General features: G+C 41.9%; 2 protein-coding genes across 10 annotated transcripts in view; one reads left to right on the forward strand and one right to left on the reverse strand.

Annotated features, from left to right (window-relative positions):
• Positions 1-4,630, forward strand: part of LOC112556486 (microtubule-associated protein tau-like) — a 28,981-nt gene extending 24,351 nt beyond the window's left edge. For all 9 annotated transcript variants that reach the window (XM_025225527.1, XM_025225530.1, XM_025225531.1 and 6 more), the window contains one exon: positions 788-4,630. In XM_025225527.1, coding sequence (XP_025081312.1) covers positions 788-829 — 42 coding nt within the window. In that variant the 3' untranslated portion in view covers positions 830-4,630. The remainder of the gene's footprint in view (positions 1-787) is intronic.
• A 6,330-nt stretch (positions 4,631-10,960) lies between these two features.
• LOC112557319 (homeobox protein Hox-A9-like) overlaps positions 10,961-16,726 on the reverse strand; it is a 53,218-nt gene continuing 47,452 nt past the window's right edge. The window contains 1 exon segment of the mRNA XM_025227100.1: positions 10,961-14,993. Within this exon segment, the coding sequence (XP_025082885.1) occupies positions 14,575-14,993 (419 nt within the window). The 3' untranslated portion in view covers positions 10,961-14,574.

Raw genomic sequence — 16,726 nt, forward strand, 5'->3', positions numbered from 1 at the left:
GTATTTGATAATAGATTTGGTGTGCAGTTTATTTCTTATATCTTTTGGGAGGAAAAGGATTTGTTACACTTGACCCTTAAGGGTTTGTGGCTGACACAGGTCGATACACACGAAATTTGATGCCTGGTTTCTCCTCACTAATTTCATCTTGAATGGTTCACTCCTTAGACTATCCTTGTTCTCGTATGATTATGCTTTACGAGAATTTTTTATTTGGCCTTCACCTTTCTATATAATAGGCAGGGCTTCTGCTTACGCAAAAAGTTGCGTACAGTACGCATTAAAAGTTCGGAGGACCCCTTCAATTTTCGTCAATGGGGTCCCCTTCAAATTTGGGCGAAGAACAGGGATACCTTAAAAATATGAAGAAGGGGTCCCTGGGACCCCAAAGAATTTAGCCTTAGCAGAAGCCCTGTAATAGGGATGTAAAAGTAGTTTCGCGCACAAAGCTCTTCGAGGTAAAGCAACTACAACTTTTAGCCGTTTTCCATTTCCATTAGTCTGGAAACGTTTAGTTAATTTAGCTTCTAGTATTTATTTTCTTCAGCATTCGTGTTAAATAGTGTTGTGCATCGTTCACTGCTTGCTAATAGTTCTTTCCCGAGCCTTTCTATTTTCTCGAGAGTTTTTCTCCCCCTCCCTTACCTACTTCCCACTCTGGCTTCCTTGAACTTTGTATGAGAAGGTGGTTTAGGAGTATCATGGACTTGGTGCTAAGGACAGCAGGTAGGATTGCCTGCAGCAACCTCTTGCACGTGTGTAGTGATTAATTCTGTCTGTGTTTCAGATTGAGCTGGGTACCCCAGACTCGGGCAAAGCTGCGGCTTAACGCTCCGGTCACGTGACGCACACGTCTGCTGTGATGTCGGATGGGACCATGGTGCGGCGTTCAGGAACAGGCAACTCCTCCACAAGGGACCTCAACGCCGAGAAAGAGCGATACTCTCCCTTTAATAACTCGATAGTCTCCAGCAGCAAGCAGGTCGATGGATAAACGATCAAACGCGCACTGTGTGTGTGCGTGCGTGCGCGCGCGTGAGCGAGTGTGTGTATGTGCGCGCGTGCATGCGTGGGAGTGCCGAAATTTCAACAGTCGTTAGTCCTTAGTAGTGTTCCCCCCTCCTGCCATATTCATTACCTGAACCGAATTTACAAGTGTCAAGCTCACGATATGGATGCCTTTTGCCGTGAAGTTGGAGACTGAATTTCTTGAGTTTTGCTGCCTCTGCTACTCGTCTCAAAGACTTTTTTTCAGAATTCCGTACAGAGACTACAGCAAACATCATCACTTATTTGGAATTGTAGGTAGACACTCAACTTCGAGTTCTGCTTGTATGTCTGTGTTTTTGTGTGTGCGCGTGTGGCTTCGGTGTGACTGCTTCTGGCGATTTTCCGATCAGCGAAAAGAGCTGGACGCTTGATGTCCTTCACCTGCTTGTCTTGTTTTTTTGTTGTTGTTTTTTTAAAATTTTTAATAGATCCTTGTGAGGGCGGCCACGTCTGAGTAAGTGTTGACCAGGGTCCACAAATCAAACGAAATGTCCAGTACAGCTGTGTGAAAGACTTTTCTAAAGCTCGGAATGAAGTTTAAACCTTTACAATATTTCAGTTTAGTTTATTTACGAATGACCTAAATATGTACTGCATAGCTCAGGCGCTGCTTCAAAGCTGGAAGAACAGTCTGCGTCATGCTGACAAAATCTCTATTTTTTTTTTTTTTTTGTAGCTAGTAGGTTTTACGTCCTTTGTATTTTTTTCTCTGGTGAAAGAATGAATTTTTGTGATTGTGACCGGCCTTAACCTTTTCAACGCGTATGTATTGGTGTCTCTGTGTCAACATTGTAATCATTAAAATCACACGCCCTAAAACACCCGAATGACTTCATGGTATGTAGAATAAGCAATGGCACAGCAGCAGGTCAGTTTTTTAACAATCGAGTCATGTAGCACAGTTTTAGCAGGAGTGCAGGTAGGTCTTGAGAACGCAGCAAGTGATGTGATCTTTCGATAAGCGCAGTGGAGGCTTGTCCTTGCTGCTCGTTCTCGTCAGAATCGCCGCCGCATCGTGAACTCAGGGATGCAGCAAATTGGCTCCGTAGAAACTCAGCAGGTTGCCCAGATAACATTTAAACATTTTATGAACGTTCAAAAATCGTAGAGAACCCTTTGTAAATGTTTATAAAATGTCTAAGTGCTATTAGGGTGACGCACATGATAACGCATTAGCTCAGCGTGACCTTTGACAGACGATTGCAGATCCTGTTTTCTTCCTCGCAGATCCTTACAGTATCGCTCATAATTTGATGCACGTGCACACACATCAACGACAGACGAGGGAACTTGACTCGCGCATGGTTCAAGAGAAGATTTTTCTATTTTTTTCTTTCTTTAGTACCGCTGTCTGATGTCCCAGCATTCCTGTGAAATAGCAGTGTTGCTATGAATGACTAAAGTACTCAGGGGTGGCAACGGTGGTGATGGGGTAAACTGCTCACTAGGCACCTTGTAAACAGCAACAAAGCTATGATTTAACTGCTAGGGACCTTATGAACAACAATGCTGGTGGTTAATTGCTTGCTAAGGACCGTTAATGTGGTGATGTTGCCCCTTGTACGCTTCCACACATTCATGTCTTTTTGTGACGCTGCTAAGATTTGATGAAGAAACCTCATTTTCCCCTCGCAGAAAAAAGATACTTTGAGGCTAATGGTTAGTCACTAGCCGTTTGGGAGGGAAAGACGGTGGGGACGAATCACTTGATTAAACTGGGGATACATTCTAGTAGTGCCGCAAACCCACTAGAGGGAGATAATTTATATTTTTCTTCGTGTGTCCCTATTTGGGCGCATATTAAGACATGGGGAGGGGTTTATCCTGACGGCATTTGGGTAGTTGCAACAATATCCTGTTGAGGGTAAATAAATTGTTATGGATGAAATCTAATCCTTAATCCGCTCAGTGTTATAGTATCCTGTTGTCATCGTTATGATTGTCGTTTTAATTCCCTCAACCCACCTCCACCGACAGGGAGCGCGTCTTACCATCATCTTCGCTTGCTGGGCTGATGCAGATGCTCTAATAAAATGGTCTTAAAATTTATCTAGCAAATTGTTTACCGTCGGTTATCTCCCCTTTGTTTCTTTTAACAATGCTTGGATTGTTATTTTTCTACCGTCATGTTAACTGTTGTTCTTTGAAAGACACGACCACTTATTCACGTGCAAGGGTTTTTGTATTGCTAAATAAATCGATTTTTTTTTTTTTTTTTTTTTTTTTTTTGCCTCTTGCAAAATCATCTTGAACAGCATCTGGCTTTGTAAATTTTGAAACCGAAAGAGCGTGTTCAGTGATAACTTTTCGTTGTTAACAGTGGAAGCAGTCCGTATGAGTTGTCAACTGAATGTATGTGCCAGGAAGCTGGGCTTTCTTCCCTCCTTCTCTCCCCAGACATCTTTCTCATGCAGCTTGGTTTGGTAGGAAGAACAGTCTCTAGCAGGAGTTGTTTGGTCGTGTTCGGCACTTGCATAACTTTTAATTAATAACGGTGATATCATCAGAAAGAGTAACCAATGGGAGCCAAGCATCTACGGGGGATAAAACCTCGAACCAAAAAACAGCTTTAACCTTCACGAAGAACTGAGAGATGACAGCTGATGACAGAATCCATGGCAGTAACTTGCTTGTGGGATGAAGAGAGTGCATGTCTCTGTATACTACGTGTTGGCAGGAATCACATGACCTGCTCGAGTGTTCCAGCCGATACAATTGTTTTTAAGACTTTGTGGGATTTCATCACGGGGTGGCTGGAAGAGAAGCAAGCTATTTTTAAGATTCTTAAATTACACGACCGCCTTTTGTGAGCTATCTATCCTCATATGCAAATTTTGTGTATGGACATTTGAATGTAAAGCGTTTCAGTTTCTGTTCTGTACACATTTCGCTGGAGATGTCAAAATTCAGGAACTTATTCCAAAAACTGTTTGATAAACCGTTGCTGTGTCAGATGGACCACGTGGATATTTTTCTGGCAAAATTTGGATTGATGATACTTTATTTCAAGTCAGGTAATGTAATGCTGGAGTGCTTACCATGAAGCTTATGTTTGTTTCAGTTGTTTATATGTGTTGTAAAAATGACGTGCTGGTTGGCTAGTATAACAAGAAGCTTTTTTCTGGTTGACTAGATTTTAAAGTAGGTACCTGTAGTAGAATTGTTATCAAAGGCCTTGTTTATTATTAGTCCCCATTACTCTGCTGGAAGAACCTATTCTAATCCAAAAGTATTATTTTTGGATTAAAAATAATAAACTATTCGCTTTCCACTGGTCTCCTTCAGTACCTTTTGTTCATATAGGAGGTGCTGACGACTTCACATTTTTTCAGCCTTATTATCATCTTTGTATGTGTGCGCTGTGCGCAAGTCTTGTGGCGGTGCAATGTATGTGCTAATCGCTTGCCGAGATTCTCTCCCTTTTGATAAATGTGGCGAGATAAAGGGTTCGTAGATGCACTTAATTTCTCTTTATCTCTGCTCTCTTTCTCTTTCGCATTATATTGCATTGCTTGATGCTGTTTCGGCTTAAAGTCGGTCTCGATTCAATAAAAATTGAAAAAAAAAATTACAAATAAAACATTCGTTCTTTGTCTTCTTGAGAAGATGAACAATTTCGTCGCAAACTTTATAAGAAACTGGTGGCGCGTTAAATTCCATGCTGAGCAGATGAGACCCTACAAAAGAATAATTTGTGATGCTTACATAATGTTTCCACCTCTTGCTGTGCTTTGAAAGCACGCGTGAGGAGGTATGCAAGGCCGACTGAGTGCAAGTTTTGCAGTCTAAGAAAGATAATGCATTCCATTTTGCGCTATTCCCAATGCTTTTATGAGTTACTTCCCATAGATTTAAAAAAAAATTTTCCCCTTCGTTTTATCACGAAGATAATTCATGGCCAAGAAGAAGAGCTTTTTCACTCCCTTCAGACTCTTATTTCAACGTTCATTAAGCTCATTTTATTATTTTTTTCCTAATAAGTTTTAATGTGAGTAGAATATTCGCAGTAAACAGAACAAATGTTTGCGCTAAGTGTAATAGTGATGGCTGATTATAAAATTTCCAGCTTGGATTGTATAAAATAGATTCGTATAGTAGAAAGAAGTGGAAGAAAATAGGTTTGGCTGATGGCAGCTCTTGGCAGAGCTTTTCTGACCTCTTTCTTATAATTTTCAGCATCATGAAGCAGTTAAGAGCTCTGTTGCATCCCTGTACAGGGCTTTGTTTCCTGCTGTTGTAGGATGGGTTCAGCTGCTGCTTTTAATTAACGCGTTGGGTTTTGTATTACATAATGCGATGCCAGTTTGTCGAAGTCCATATCCTACCACAACATGAGAATATTGAAGATGATATTGAGCGAGGACGGGGTGGGGTTTGGGAGGTTGTGGGGGTGAGAAGAACACTTACGGGTAGAGTGGCGTGGGTGTAGCATCATTCGTTGGAGCAGTAAAATTAAATGGAAGTTGTTTTTTTTAAAAAAAAAACAAAAAACTCACACACATTGAAACAACGTTCTGACAAGGAGAAAATAGCACTCCCGCAGAGGCTGTCATATCGCCTCCATACTCGCCAGAATTCTTTCTGATGAAAATATTTAACAAAAGGAAGTAGAGGAAATAGAGAAGAAAACTGGTTCTTGTATGTATATGCTCACTAAAATAATTTGAATAGCTTTACGCATTAAAGTAATCTTATAAATGGAACCTGAATAAAATGATAATCAGAATAAGTAACGTTTACTTTAATTCCTACAAGTGTAAACCACACACACACATACATAATAACTCGTAAATATATTGTTCGTACCTCTGGTGTCAGTTGGTTACATCCTTGAAAAAAATATCCGGCGTATTTGTTCCAATCGAATGTAAAGTTATTTGCAGATCATAAAAAGTCTAATCACAAAAGGATAGCTAAATTTCATTTTCACGATATTCACAGTCTCATCACGCTTTAACTATAAATTATTTCACAAACTGTTTTGAGTGAACATTTTGTTAGCGCTAGGTGACAATACCTGTCGAATAAAATATTAAATCAGTCAAATGACAATCGGTTGAGATGTATAGTCAGGTGGACAGGTAAGTGCCCACCGTAGTCAAGGTTAATGAGCACACACAACACACCCATATCCTCCTCTCCCTTACATGAACTCTGTGCACAAAGTTGTACCACTACCACTTCTCTTTCCTTTCAAGCACGGGGGTTTGTGAAAGAAGCATTTGAAAAAAAAAATTAGGAACGCATCCACCCGATGTCACTCATGTGAGTGGGTGTGCATGCATGCCTGTCTGAAGCTCTGTGTTAAAATGCCATGCTCATAGCGATCCGTTCATCTACCCACACAACAAGCAACGAAAATAAAAAACTACTTATAAGATTAGAACACGAGTGCTCAGCAAAAAATAGCTGGAAATAGAGTATAAAGTATCACAAAAACATATTCCGGTGGCATACTATGACGAAGAGGCACGAGGAATATTATATTCATTTTTTTCCTTAATCCCACCCGGATTTGTCAAGGAAGTGACAAAAGGGTAGCATTTCTAAAATTAGCGTCGTCTGCAAGAGCTGATTTCAAAGAGAAAAGATGCAATCCTCGGTAAAAGAAAATAGACTGGGGCACAATGTACCGTTGCTGAATTTTCTCCTCGACACTCAGATGAAGTTTGTACTCATTTAGGAAATGTTAAAGATAACGGCAAGAAACGCCAGTGGATGAACTTTATTCACACGTGCCGTGCGAACTTCATCCCCATACTGTACTCAAGAATGTAATCGCCAACTTAGTTTTACATTTAATTTTTTTTTTTGAAATTTCCAAAGACTTATATTACAATTATAAAATGCTGACATGTATAATCAAAGTTCCTGAAGTAAGTATCATTGCTACTAATAGTTAAATACGGGAAATATCTTTGTATGTCTTTCAGCATAGTTCCAGTATGAATATATGAATATATACAAGCTCGCGATCTACATTTGCATGCGGTGAATGGTAAAGTGAGAGAAAGGGTTAGAAGATGGACTAACATTATGTGGACTGTTGCTAGGAGTAACGCTCATGGAAGGGAGGTGCTTTAAGTGCACACGGAGAAGGTTTCACTGTTTTCCTGCACAGTAACTGAGCATCTTGTTTAGCTATCTATGTTATTGTTCTGGTGACAGGGGTGGTTAGCATACGGTCATAAGAGAAAGAATGTATTTGTCTGGCTGGGATGAGGAGAAGAGAAGTTCAGAGAAATAGTCAGGACAGGAACCATCAGAGAAATTAAAATGCAGCACGGACTGGATGCGCGAACGGATGGGGAGCCAGCGGAGAAAACGAAGGAGAGGAGTGACATGGCCCCTTTTTGAGTTTTAGGGACGCAGCAGGGTTCTGCCCTTTCTGTACTTTATAAATGAGGTCTGTGGGGCAGCCTGCAAGCAAGCATAGACAGGACGAACTCACTGACAAGAGTGTTGGCACCGTGTAGACAGAATGTGGAGGATGTTGCTGTCTTATGGACCTCACAATAGTCAGACTGACAGACAGCTGTAACGTCTATCATAACAGACAGACAGACAGACAGACAGACAGACAGACAGACAGACAGACAGACAGACAGACAGACAGACAGACAGACAGACAGACAGACAGACAGACAGCTGCAACTTGTTTATCAAGAGTCTGGCCAGCAGTGACCATAAGTCCCAGATATTTCTGACGGACGACCTAAAGATGGGGATGATGTTCGGGCAGACTGATAAGTGATGATCGATTCTTCTTCTCGGGCATAAGAGCGCTTCCGTTTTATCGTCGTTAAGCTTCAGTTTGTTTTGTACCATCCACATCACTGACACAGGCTTCTATAGTGTGGATAGCGGAGAGAGAGGCAGTCGAAGGGTGGAGTAGTACAGTCTCGTGTCATCAGCATGTGATTGATGAGAAACATAATGAGACTGGATGTGTGATAACAGTGGCTCAGTGTAAAAGATGAACACAGAATGAGGCCAAGAACTGAACCTTGTGGGACACAGCAAAAGACAGGGGAGCAGGGCAGGATGTCTGATCGTCGACGAAGACAATCTGGGCCCGATCAGTTAGATGAGAGTTGGAGCATGCTAGTGCTGGTCCAGACATTCCACAGAGACTGTGAAGTCTTTGTAGGAGCATAGAGTGGTCAATAGTGTCAAATGTAGCAGACAGGTCAAGGCAGAAACATCCCCACTGTTTGAGGGCAGATAATATGTCCGTAAAATACGAATTATGCCACAAACCGACAAACGGGTGGCTAGGAAACTTTAAGCTTCATCGATACAGCGATATCATGATGACGATAAGTGATTCTCTTGGGAGGGGAGGAGGCGCTGTGATGAGGACATCAAGCCCAAGGCGCAGGAAGCATTGAACAATGGCGGTAACAAAAGGTCGGTAGGAGAACGTGGCAGAGAAGACATAAAAAAGTCCAACAAAGAAAACTTCTATCACACATAGGCAAATTTAGAAAAAACAGAAAAAGACTTTCCAAAATAATTCTTGTTCCACGGGAAAGCCAAACATGCAGGACACGTAAGAAGAAAGTCAGTCAGTCAGTCAGTCAGTCACACAGAAACATAAATAAGTTGTAGTGTTGCCCTCTCAAACACAATCTCAATCAGGCAATGGAGTCAGGTAATTCTTATACCATGTCTGCATGTCAGCGAGCCTGGCTAAACTTTGGCAGCCAAGGTTGAGTCACAATTGTGATTTTGTCAATCTCTTGATCGCCAGATCGCCGTGCACACGGTACACTGGATTTCTTTACTGGGGACTGCACGGCAGTGGGCAGACCATGATTACAAGATATACCCAAGCTTGACCCAAGCCTGGTCTCATCTGACATCTCTTCTGGTATGGACACGTGGTTGTCCATATCTGGCGTGCATTCAGATGGCTGGTAGAGATGTGACATCAACACAACTGCAGTGCAAAACAGTCCACAAGACATCAGAGGGTGTCACTCTACTCCCCTAAAATAGAAAAAATGATGATGATGATGATGATGATGATGATGATGATGATGATGATGATGATGATGATGATGATGATTCTCCTGTGTGTTGAGTGCGATTACATTTTACAGTTTATATAAAAATGCACCTGGTGCACCAGGCAGGGAACTGGATTGTAATCATTGTCTGCAGCCCCAGGAGGGTTCGTTGGCAGGACCGCCGTGCGTGTTGTCTCTCGTCTCCACAGAGACTCATCCCTAAGCCGCGGGATTTAAGGCTACCCGACATGCTTATCACGCGAGCATCGCAGCTGATTGGTGGGAACATGGTCATGGCTCGTGCAATGATGGCGACTGGCTGGAGTTTGTGACTAAGACAACTCTTTGTGATCGACGGTAACCGTTAAAGTTCCATTGATACAATTTTTTTCCATCTAATGACAAGAGAAATCTCAGAGCGCAGAACTATTTTGTCAAAGGAAGAATGAACACCGGGTATTGTCAAACATCAACTACAACACACCTACAGACATCACCCTGCACAGAAAGAGGTCAAAGTCGTCACGTGACGTTCGTACCCAGATATGATTGGTTTACATTTACAAAGAACATTTATTCTTCTCAGCGGGAAAGCAGAAAGTGAATGAAGAGAAGGCGGATACATCTACCGACTAATTAAAATTATTTAGACGATAAATATCATTGATATCTCTCTGTGATTGTTATACTTCTTAAATGAAATTTTTAAAAATTTCTTAATTTTTTTTCGCTGCCCCTACCTCCCGAACTAACCCAACAATGTTTGCTGTTAATATTTTTTCGTGGATTTGATTGGTTCTTTCGAAAGTGCCTGAGGTGAACACAATTCTACAATCCGTGCACTTTAATGCACACAGAACCATAAATGCAGTTTGAATCAACACTTCACTCTGTACCTCCAATGCCACTTCACCGTAGTCCTGGCCAGGTGTAGCGAGCTGGCGGTACAGGTGGTCATCATTAATGATTCACTGGAATGAGTAACAAGAGCTGAGTAAATATGAGCTTGTGCGTGTGCAATATATTTAATGAACATGCATGTATCTGTTTCCTAACCTGTTGACAAGCCGTTTCTTGTTATTATTACTATTACTCCACACAATAATCCAAATAATTTTCACTCCCAGTTTTTCTATTGGCCCTACCCTGACAAAATTAAACATAAATATTTCTAACTTGACGACAGAAGATTTGATCTGTTTATGCCCCCGGTTTGAAACTTTTTCAAACGAGTACCACTTTCGAAAATTCGAATTGACCGAGTACCACCTCCCAACCGTACTCTCTACGAATAAATATATATCTACTAGTCTCGGACTTGTTTGAAAACCCGGGTCTTCATGCTGATCTCAATGTTTCAAAAGTTGTATTTTGGAAAACAGAAGAGTATTGTTTGATAAAATTTATAATGTTCATCTTATAATCAATTTCTTTGTTTCATCTTCAGTCACTCTTTTAGATGGACAAGCCCAGCTGCTGTCGTATATCCTCCAGATTCTTCTGACAACACTTCATCATTACATTAGGTATTATTCAATTTACAAGACATGCGTTCTTGTTTAGACGGTTTGTGTAAGTCCATCAGGTATCGTTGTTACAAACACTACATGGGACTGAGTAGGCACTCGTCAATTTTAATATAAGTGCGTTGTGTTTATTTGTTTACAGGTGTGTGTGTGTGTTTTTGTGTTTGAGGGGAGATGACAGCAACTGAGGGACAGCAGCAGGACCTGTAAACAGGCACCACATGCAGATAAAGAACAACAGTGCGTGAGACGAGATCTGAACCCAGAACAGCCAACCCTCACTGTATTGGTGAAAGACACTAGCCGTTGCGCCACCAGCTGACCAATCATTCGAACAATGCATCACAGAATATAAATACAATAACAAAGGCATAATAATTAAAGACGATTTATTTCTGAAAGGTGACGTGCTCGCACTGTGTCCTCTAGGTCCCAACAACTGAGTAGAGAACTCGTGTAAATACCGAATTCTGTAGAATCCAACCAACTACTACATGTACAATGCTGACGAAATGAAGGAGGCGAGCATGTACACACAGTAAATCACGACGACTTTCTGTTATACCTCTACTCAAAGTCGTTATACATGTTTCTAACCCAGACAGGTCAGGATTCGTATCTTGACATTTCCGTTCACCATTTTTTTTATTGGGTAGATGGCGTTGGCAGTTTGGTTGTGGCGCTGCATGTCCAGAAACATCCATTCAAGATTTGTAAAACAATATTTTAAAGCAGCGAAACCACCTTGAGACTAGGCAGCTAGTAAGCAAAACTGAGATGTGATGCATCGCCCCAAACATGGACAGTGAGAAGCCATCATGCTGGTCAGCAATGGTCGCCTCTGACTAACTACGAACTGTTTTATTTTAATTTCATCTGGACATTCACAAAAAGCGCGACTGAAAACAAGCTGCTGAAAATAAACAAAACAGTGAGATAGGGGCAGATGGGCGAAGGAGAGGGGGATAATATAAAGAGAAGAAAGAAAGGAGTAAAGAAAGAAACAAAGAAAGAAAGAAGAGAAGAAGGAGATAAAAAAGAAGAGAAAACTGTAGCTGAGAATGAAAGACAACTGTATCACAACAATCACTGAATCGGCGCAGTTCAAATCATGTGACTTGGAACGTTATAAGCAACAAAATGTCTGCAGTTCTCTTTGGTGATTGATTGGCTGCAAAGGTCTTTCCAATGTTTGTTCCCCTTGTTGTGACATTACAAAGACATTCTTTACAAACAAAACATTATTCTAAACAGATATGACACTTGAATAACCAACCAACAAACAAACAAACATTAATTTAATTACTTTAGAATAATTTTCATCGATCTGTATATAGCTTCGTTTTAGTCGGAAGATTACTACAAGATTATGTTTAAGTTTTCTTTCGCAATTGTACATTGTATTGACTTAATTTAATTAAAATGTTATTATACTAAGAGATGGTTTTTACTTTAAGTAATTTCAGACTAGTGTAAGATTTTATTGTAGTAGTCTGTTTTTACGTAATGTCTCAAAAACGAACAAAATGCAACTTGCGTGTCCCTTCATAGTTCTTCATTGTTGACTGTTACTTCAAAATATATTTCACATTTTGAAATATCACATGTTGCATTTGAATATACTATGAACTTCAAAATAATCAAACTTTTTTAAAAACGGAAATGATTGAATTACATCAGGAGCGTGTCAAATTAGCAGTTCTAATATTCATATTCAAAAATATGAAACATGTTACTTTATCGGAAGAGCAGGAAGTATACAAGAAAAACAAATTTTTTTTCACAGACAAAATCCATTATTCCAATGCAGTTCAAAAGTACAATGTCAATTTACTTCTTTTCAAAAACAATTTGATCGCCTCTTTCGCGAAGAAAGCGAAACCTTACTCGCATTGACATCAAAGGGTCAGCAGAGTGACTGTTTGTTTGTTTACTCTGGGTTCTGAAGTTACAGGTAGAGACTAACAAATAAACAAAAGGCCGAGATCAATCACGTACATCAAGAGCATGCGACAGCACAACAAGATCGCATCGCGAGATTTGAACCGCCGGCTTCTTCTTTCCACGGCTTACGAACCGTTGACACGAGGACCCCCCATGACGATGACTGTTATCACATAACGAGTCCTCTTCGGGGCCGTTACCTCGACAGTGACATCTAACTGTACATATGATAACAGTGTTGCATAAAACTTAATCCTTTGTTTGAAAGTGTGAGATGACTGGACATGAGCTTACTATGTCAGGCCCCTGCCCCCGTGGTACAGCGCCTGTTCAGACTTTTCAGATGCATTTATGAACGAAAAAAAAAAAATTAAATAAAATAAAAAAAAGCATGGGATTCGAGTCTAGGAGCAAAAAAAAAAGTTGTATTTTGAACTGTCTTCTCACTGTAATGTTGTCGTCCTATAATTATCCAATCTTTGCAATCGAAAATTCTTCGAAAACTACCAGGAGAGATCTTCAAAGAAACAATAGAAGAAGTATAAAAAAATAAAAGATTTCAAAAAGAAAAGAAAAAGCACAGCATGAGACATGAAACTCAATGTCTATGTGCAGTGGGGGCTTTGTGTGGAGGTGCGGTGGGGTGGATGGGGTGGACACAGCGTTCGACAGAAATGAGAAAGCGGAATTCTGTACAACCGCTAGACTGATACAGGGATGGCAAACATCATGGTGTCAATCCCGCAAAGAACTTTCCACAGAAACGAATCCAGTGGGTCTTCAACCTGTTCTGGACATAGTTAGGCTGGGAGGACGTTAGGTTAGCAAATGGGGGAGGGCGAGGAGCGAGAAGTGGTGAAGAGAGCTTTTCTTTGAGTGGAAACAATACCATTGCTATGATAACACTTACTGTCACGGAGAGTGGATTCTTGTCTTCAGACATACAGAACATACACCACGAACTAGCCCTGGTTTTGTTGTTTGTTTGTTGCTGTTTATTTGCGAGTTTTGTTTGGCTCCATCGTTACACCTGACGAGAACTGGAAAGTTGCATGGCTTAGCAAAGACACCAAGAGAAGACACTATACCTGTGAAGTTTTGTCTCTGGGTTCCTGGCTGCTACATACTCTCATGCCTCAGATTATAAACAAAACTATTTGAATGTTCTGAGTTCAAGATCAGCCATTTTCACTGATTTCGGGGTTTAGGGGATGCGATGCAAAGGAGCGAAAGCATGATGGGAATGGCGTGGGAGGAGACAAGGGAGGAAGAGCTTGCGTATCACACAGTCCATCTACACTAGACGCCGTAAATAACATGACTGAGCCAGACATCTAACTAGGAACCAATCAATGATCAGAATGAATCGATGCAGTAACAAAACATATTTTGGTTTGCCCTCCCGGATTGCGGAAGCAGAAGCAGATGCACAATGCCTGTTGTCTGTACAGTCCAACACCAGTTCACCACATCCGTTTCGAAATGGGAAGAATGTCACATGACTTTGTCGAGTTCAGCAGCTGAGGACACATCACCAGGTTCACAGCTGTAAATGTGTGTCATTCTATAGAACACGATGAATATTACATAAATTTCCATCCGTTTTGTACATCTGTTCATGAGATACTCTAAAGAACAGTTTAAATGGGGTGGGAAAGGGAGAGAACTCCGTGTGTGTATGTATGTGTGTTTAGGGGGTGGTCCTGGCTTAATTTTGCAGAGTCCTTTGAGTCAAACTCGGTGAGCAGTTTCTGCCACGCTCATCACGGCTTTGCTCGGTGACACACAACGAATCGGATGCGCACGCATCCAGGAAACGGTCCTCCGCTTGATCATCGGTCTTCGACTAACACTAGATGGAAACTTGATGAGATGAGCGTTAGAGCTTTGACCAGAGAGACTTGGAACATCACGAGATGATGGTGTTAGCAGATAGACCACAGTGTTTGCTTTGGTATCCTGTGAGGCTGTGGAGTGGAACAGTTCCGGCGAGTCCCCTGGAGTTCCAGCGAGTCCCCCTGGGGAGGGGACCCTCGCGTACTTCACGTGCCAGCCACGGGCTGAATCGAATGTTGCTGCTGTTGCTGCTGTTGTTGCTGCTGCTGGTGATGCTGAATGGTCACGTGGTTTTGTTGCGAGACGACTCCCACGCCCGGCGCACCCTGACTTCCGGTGGAGGTGCCGGAGAGCCCAGCGGACTGGGGGCTGGCCATTTCCTCCCGCTTCTGCAGCTTCTTGGCCTTGATTCTGCGGTTCTGGAACCAGATCTTGATCTGCCGCTCCGAGAGGTTGATGAGCTGCGATAGTTCCCAGCGCCGGGACTTGGAGATGTAGGTGGAGCTAGTGTACTCTCGCTCGAGCTCGGCGATCTGGAACTTGGAGTACGGTCGTCGGCGCTTGCGAAGCGTGACTGTGGTGGGAGCGATGGAAGTGGATGGCAGGTGAATGGACTGCTGCACTTCTGTAACATATGTAGGAGGATGAGTAATCGTTAGTTCCTGGCCAAGAAAATTCATCATCATCATCATCATCATCATCATCATCATCATCATCATCATCATCATCATCATCATCATCATCATCATCATCATCACAAATTTATGTCTCGTATTCGAGGTGTTCACCCACCACACCACCCTCAAGAGTATCGTTAAAGAATCGTCTGCTTTGTGTTTCTCGTCACAGTAGTCATCATCGCAGTTGTTGTAGCCTCGTGTCACACCGGCTTTATCTGTCCTCCTATCTTCCCTTCTTGCGTCGTTTAGAAGAGAATCGCTACACTTCCGTCTCTTAACCTCAGACAGTTTGATTGATTATGTCAACTTAACCATAAAAGACTTAACCCGGGGTGCCTTATCCGTCAGTATCTAGTTTTGAAACGAAGCCAAGAAAATAAAAAAAATTGAGCCTCACTAAGATGACTTCAGTTACATGCTTAACGAGATGAGATGAAAAGTTCTCATAGTAACCGCTTTTTTTGACATAAAGCGCTGCGACAGGTGTAATAATGAGTAATGGTGTCTAGTCATGTGACACAAGGACTGCTTCAAATAACGAAGGTGTCAGACAAGCTCATGCTACAGAATGCAGTCTGATCATATCAGCAGTTCGGGACCACCCTCTTCATATTCAACATCGCCATCTACAAGGATTGTATCTCCTTCAAACGTCAGAAAACTGGCAAACACCATTCGAAAAAAAAATTCCCGCTAGCACTTCTAGCGAACACTTCACTAAGACAGCGAAATAAACCTAACGGGGAGGGGAAGATGATGGGGTAGGCGGAGGAAGAGGGGAGGGGAAGAGAGGACGAACATGGCAGATAACCGCATCGCAGTTCCGTGTTTTGCCAACTTGGGAGGGCGATTTACATGATTGACGACCGCCACGTGCACGAGGTGGACAAGACCTGTCGGCGCAGGAATAGGTGGCGCTGACATCGTGTGTATGTGTGAGTTGAGAGAGAGATGGAGAGAGATGTAGCGACAGACAGGTAGGTATCCTCAATCCGTGGTCACCGCGAGACCTGTGCAAGACTACCACCTACATTCCAAACAAGCCGACTATCAGTACTACCCCTCTTCTCCTCGTTTCCCTCCTATTATTATGCGTGCACTGCTTAGTTCGCAATACTAGTCCAGTCCAGCATAAGTTCCAAGGGACGTTATGTGAGTCTTGCGAATCATGACAATCTTGCAGAATAAGACTGAGGGACCGAAATAGGATAGAAAGAAAGAAGAAGGAGATGAAAATGTCCTTTCTACTGTCTAACCACCTCTGCCAGCTGGAATATTCCACTGGCAGACGGGTAGCTGAGGTATAACTGTCGATGAAAAGTGTCGGAATGCTAGATTATGTAGTGCGTCTTAGACACGTTTAACCACTTACACCCTCTCCTTTAGACCATTGTTTACGTTTAAAGAAGTTTGTTGATAGTAAATGTATCAAACCCTCACATTACCAGGACAGTCTAAACTGACCTGTAGGCTGATACTACCTCCGAATGGGACCTAAAGATGAAGGGAAGGGAAGTAATAGTCACAATAACATCATACATGTTGGGACCGATATTCTTCTACTCACTAAACTTCAAATTAAATTTCTTTCTCTCTCCCCCATCATAAGCAAACACGTCTTTCTCATATTCTTCTTGTCCTAAAGCCTTATATAAATTTATTTGAGATAGGTGGTCAC

This window comes from Pomacea canaliculata, linkage group LG2 (genome assembly GCF_003073045.1).
Source record: "Pomacea canaliculata isolate SZHN2017 linkage group LG2, ASM307304v1, whole genome shotgun sequence".
Lineage (NCBI taxonomy): Eukaryota > Metazoa > Mollusca > Gastropoda > Architaenioglossa > Ampullariidae > Pomacea > Pomacea canaliculata.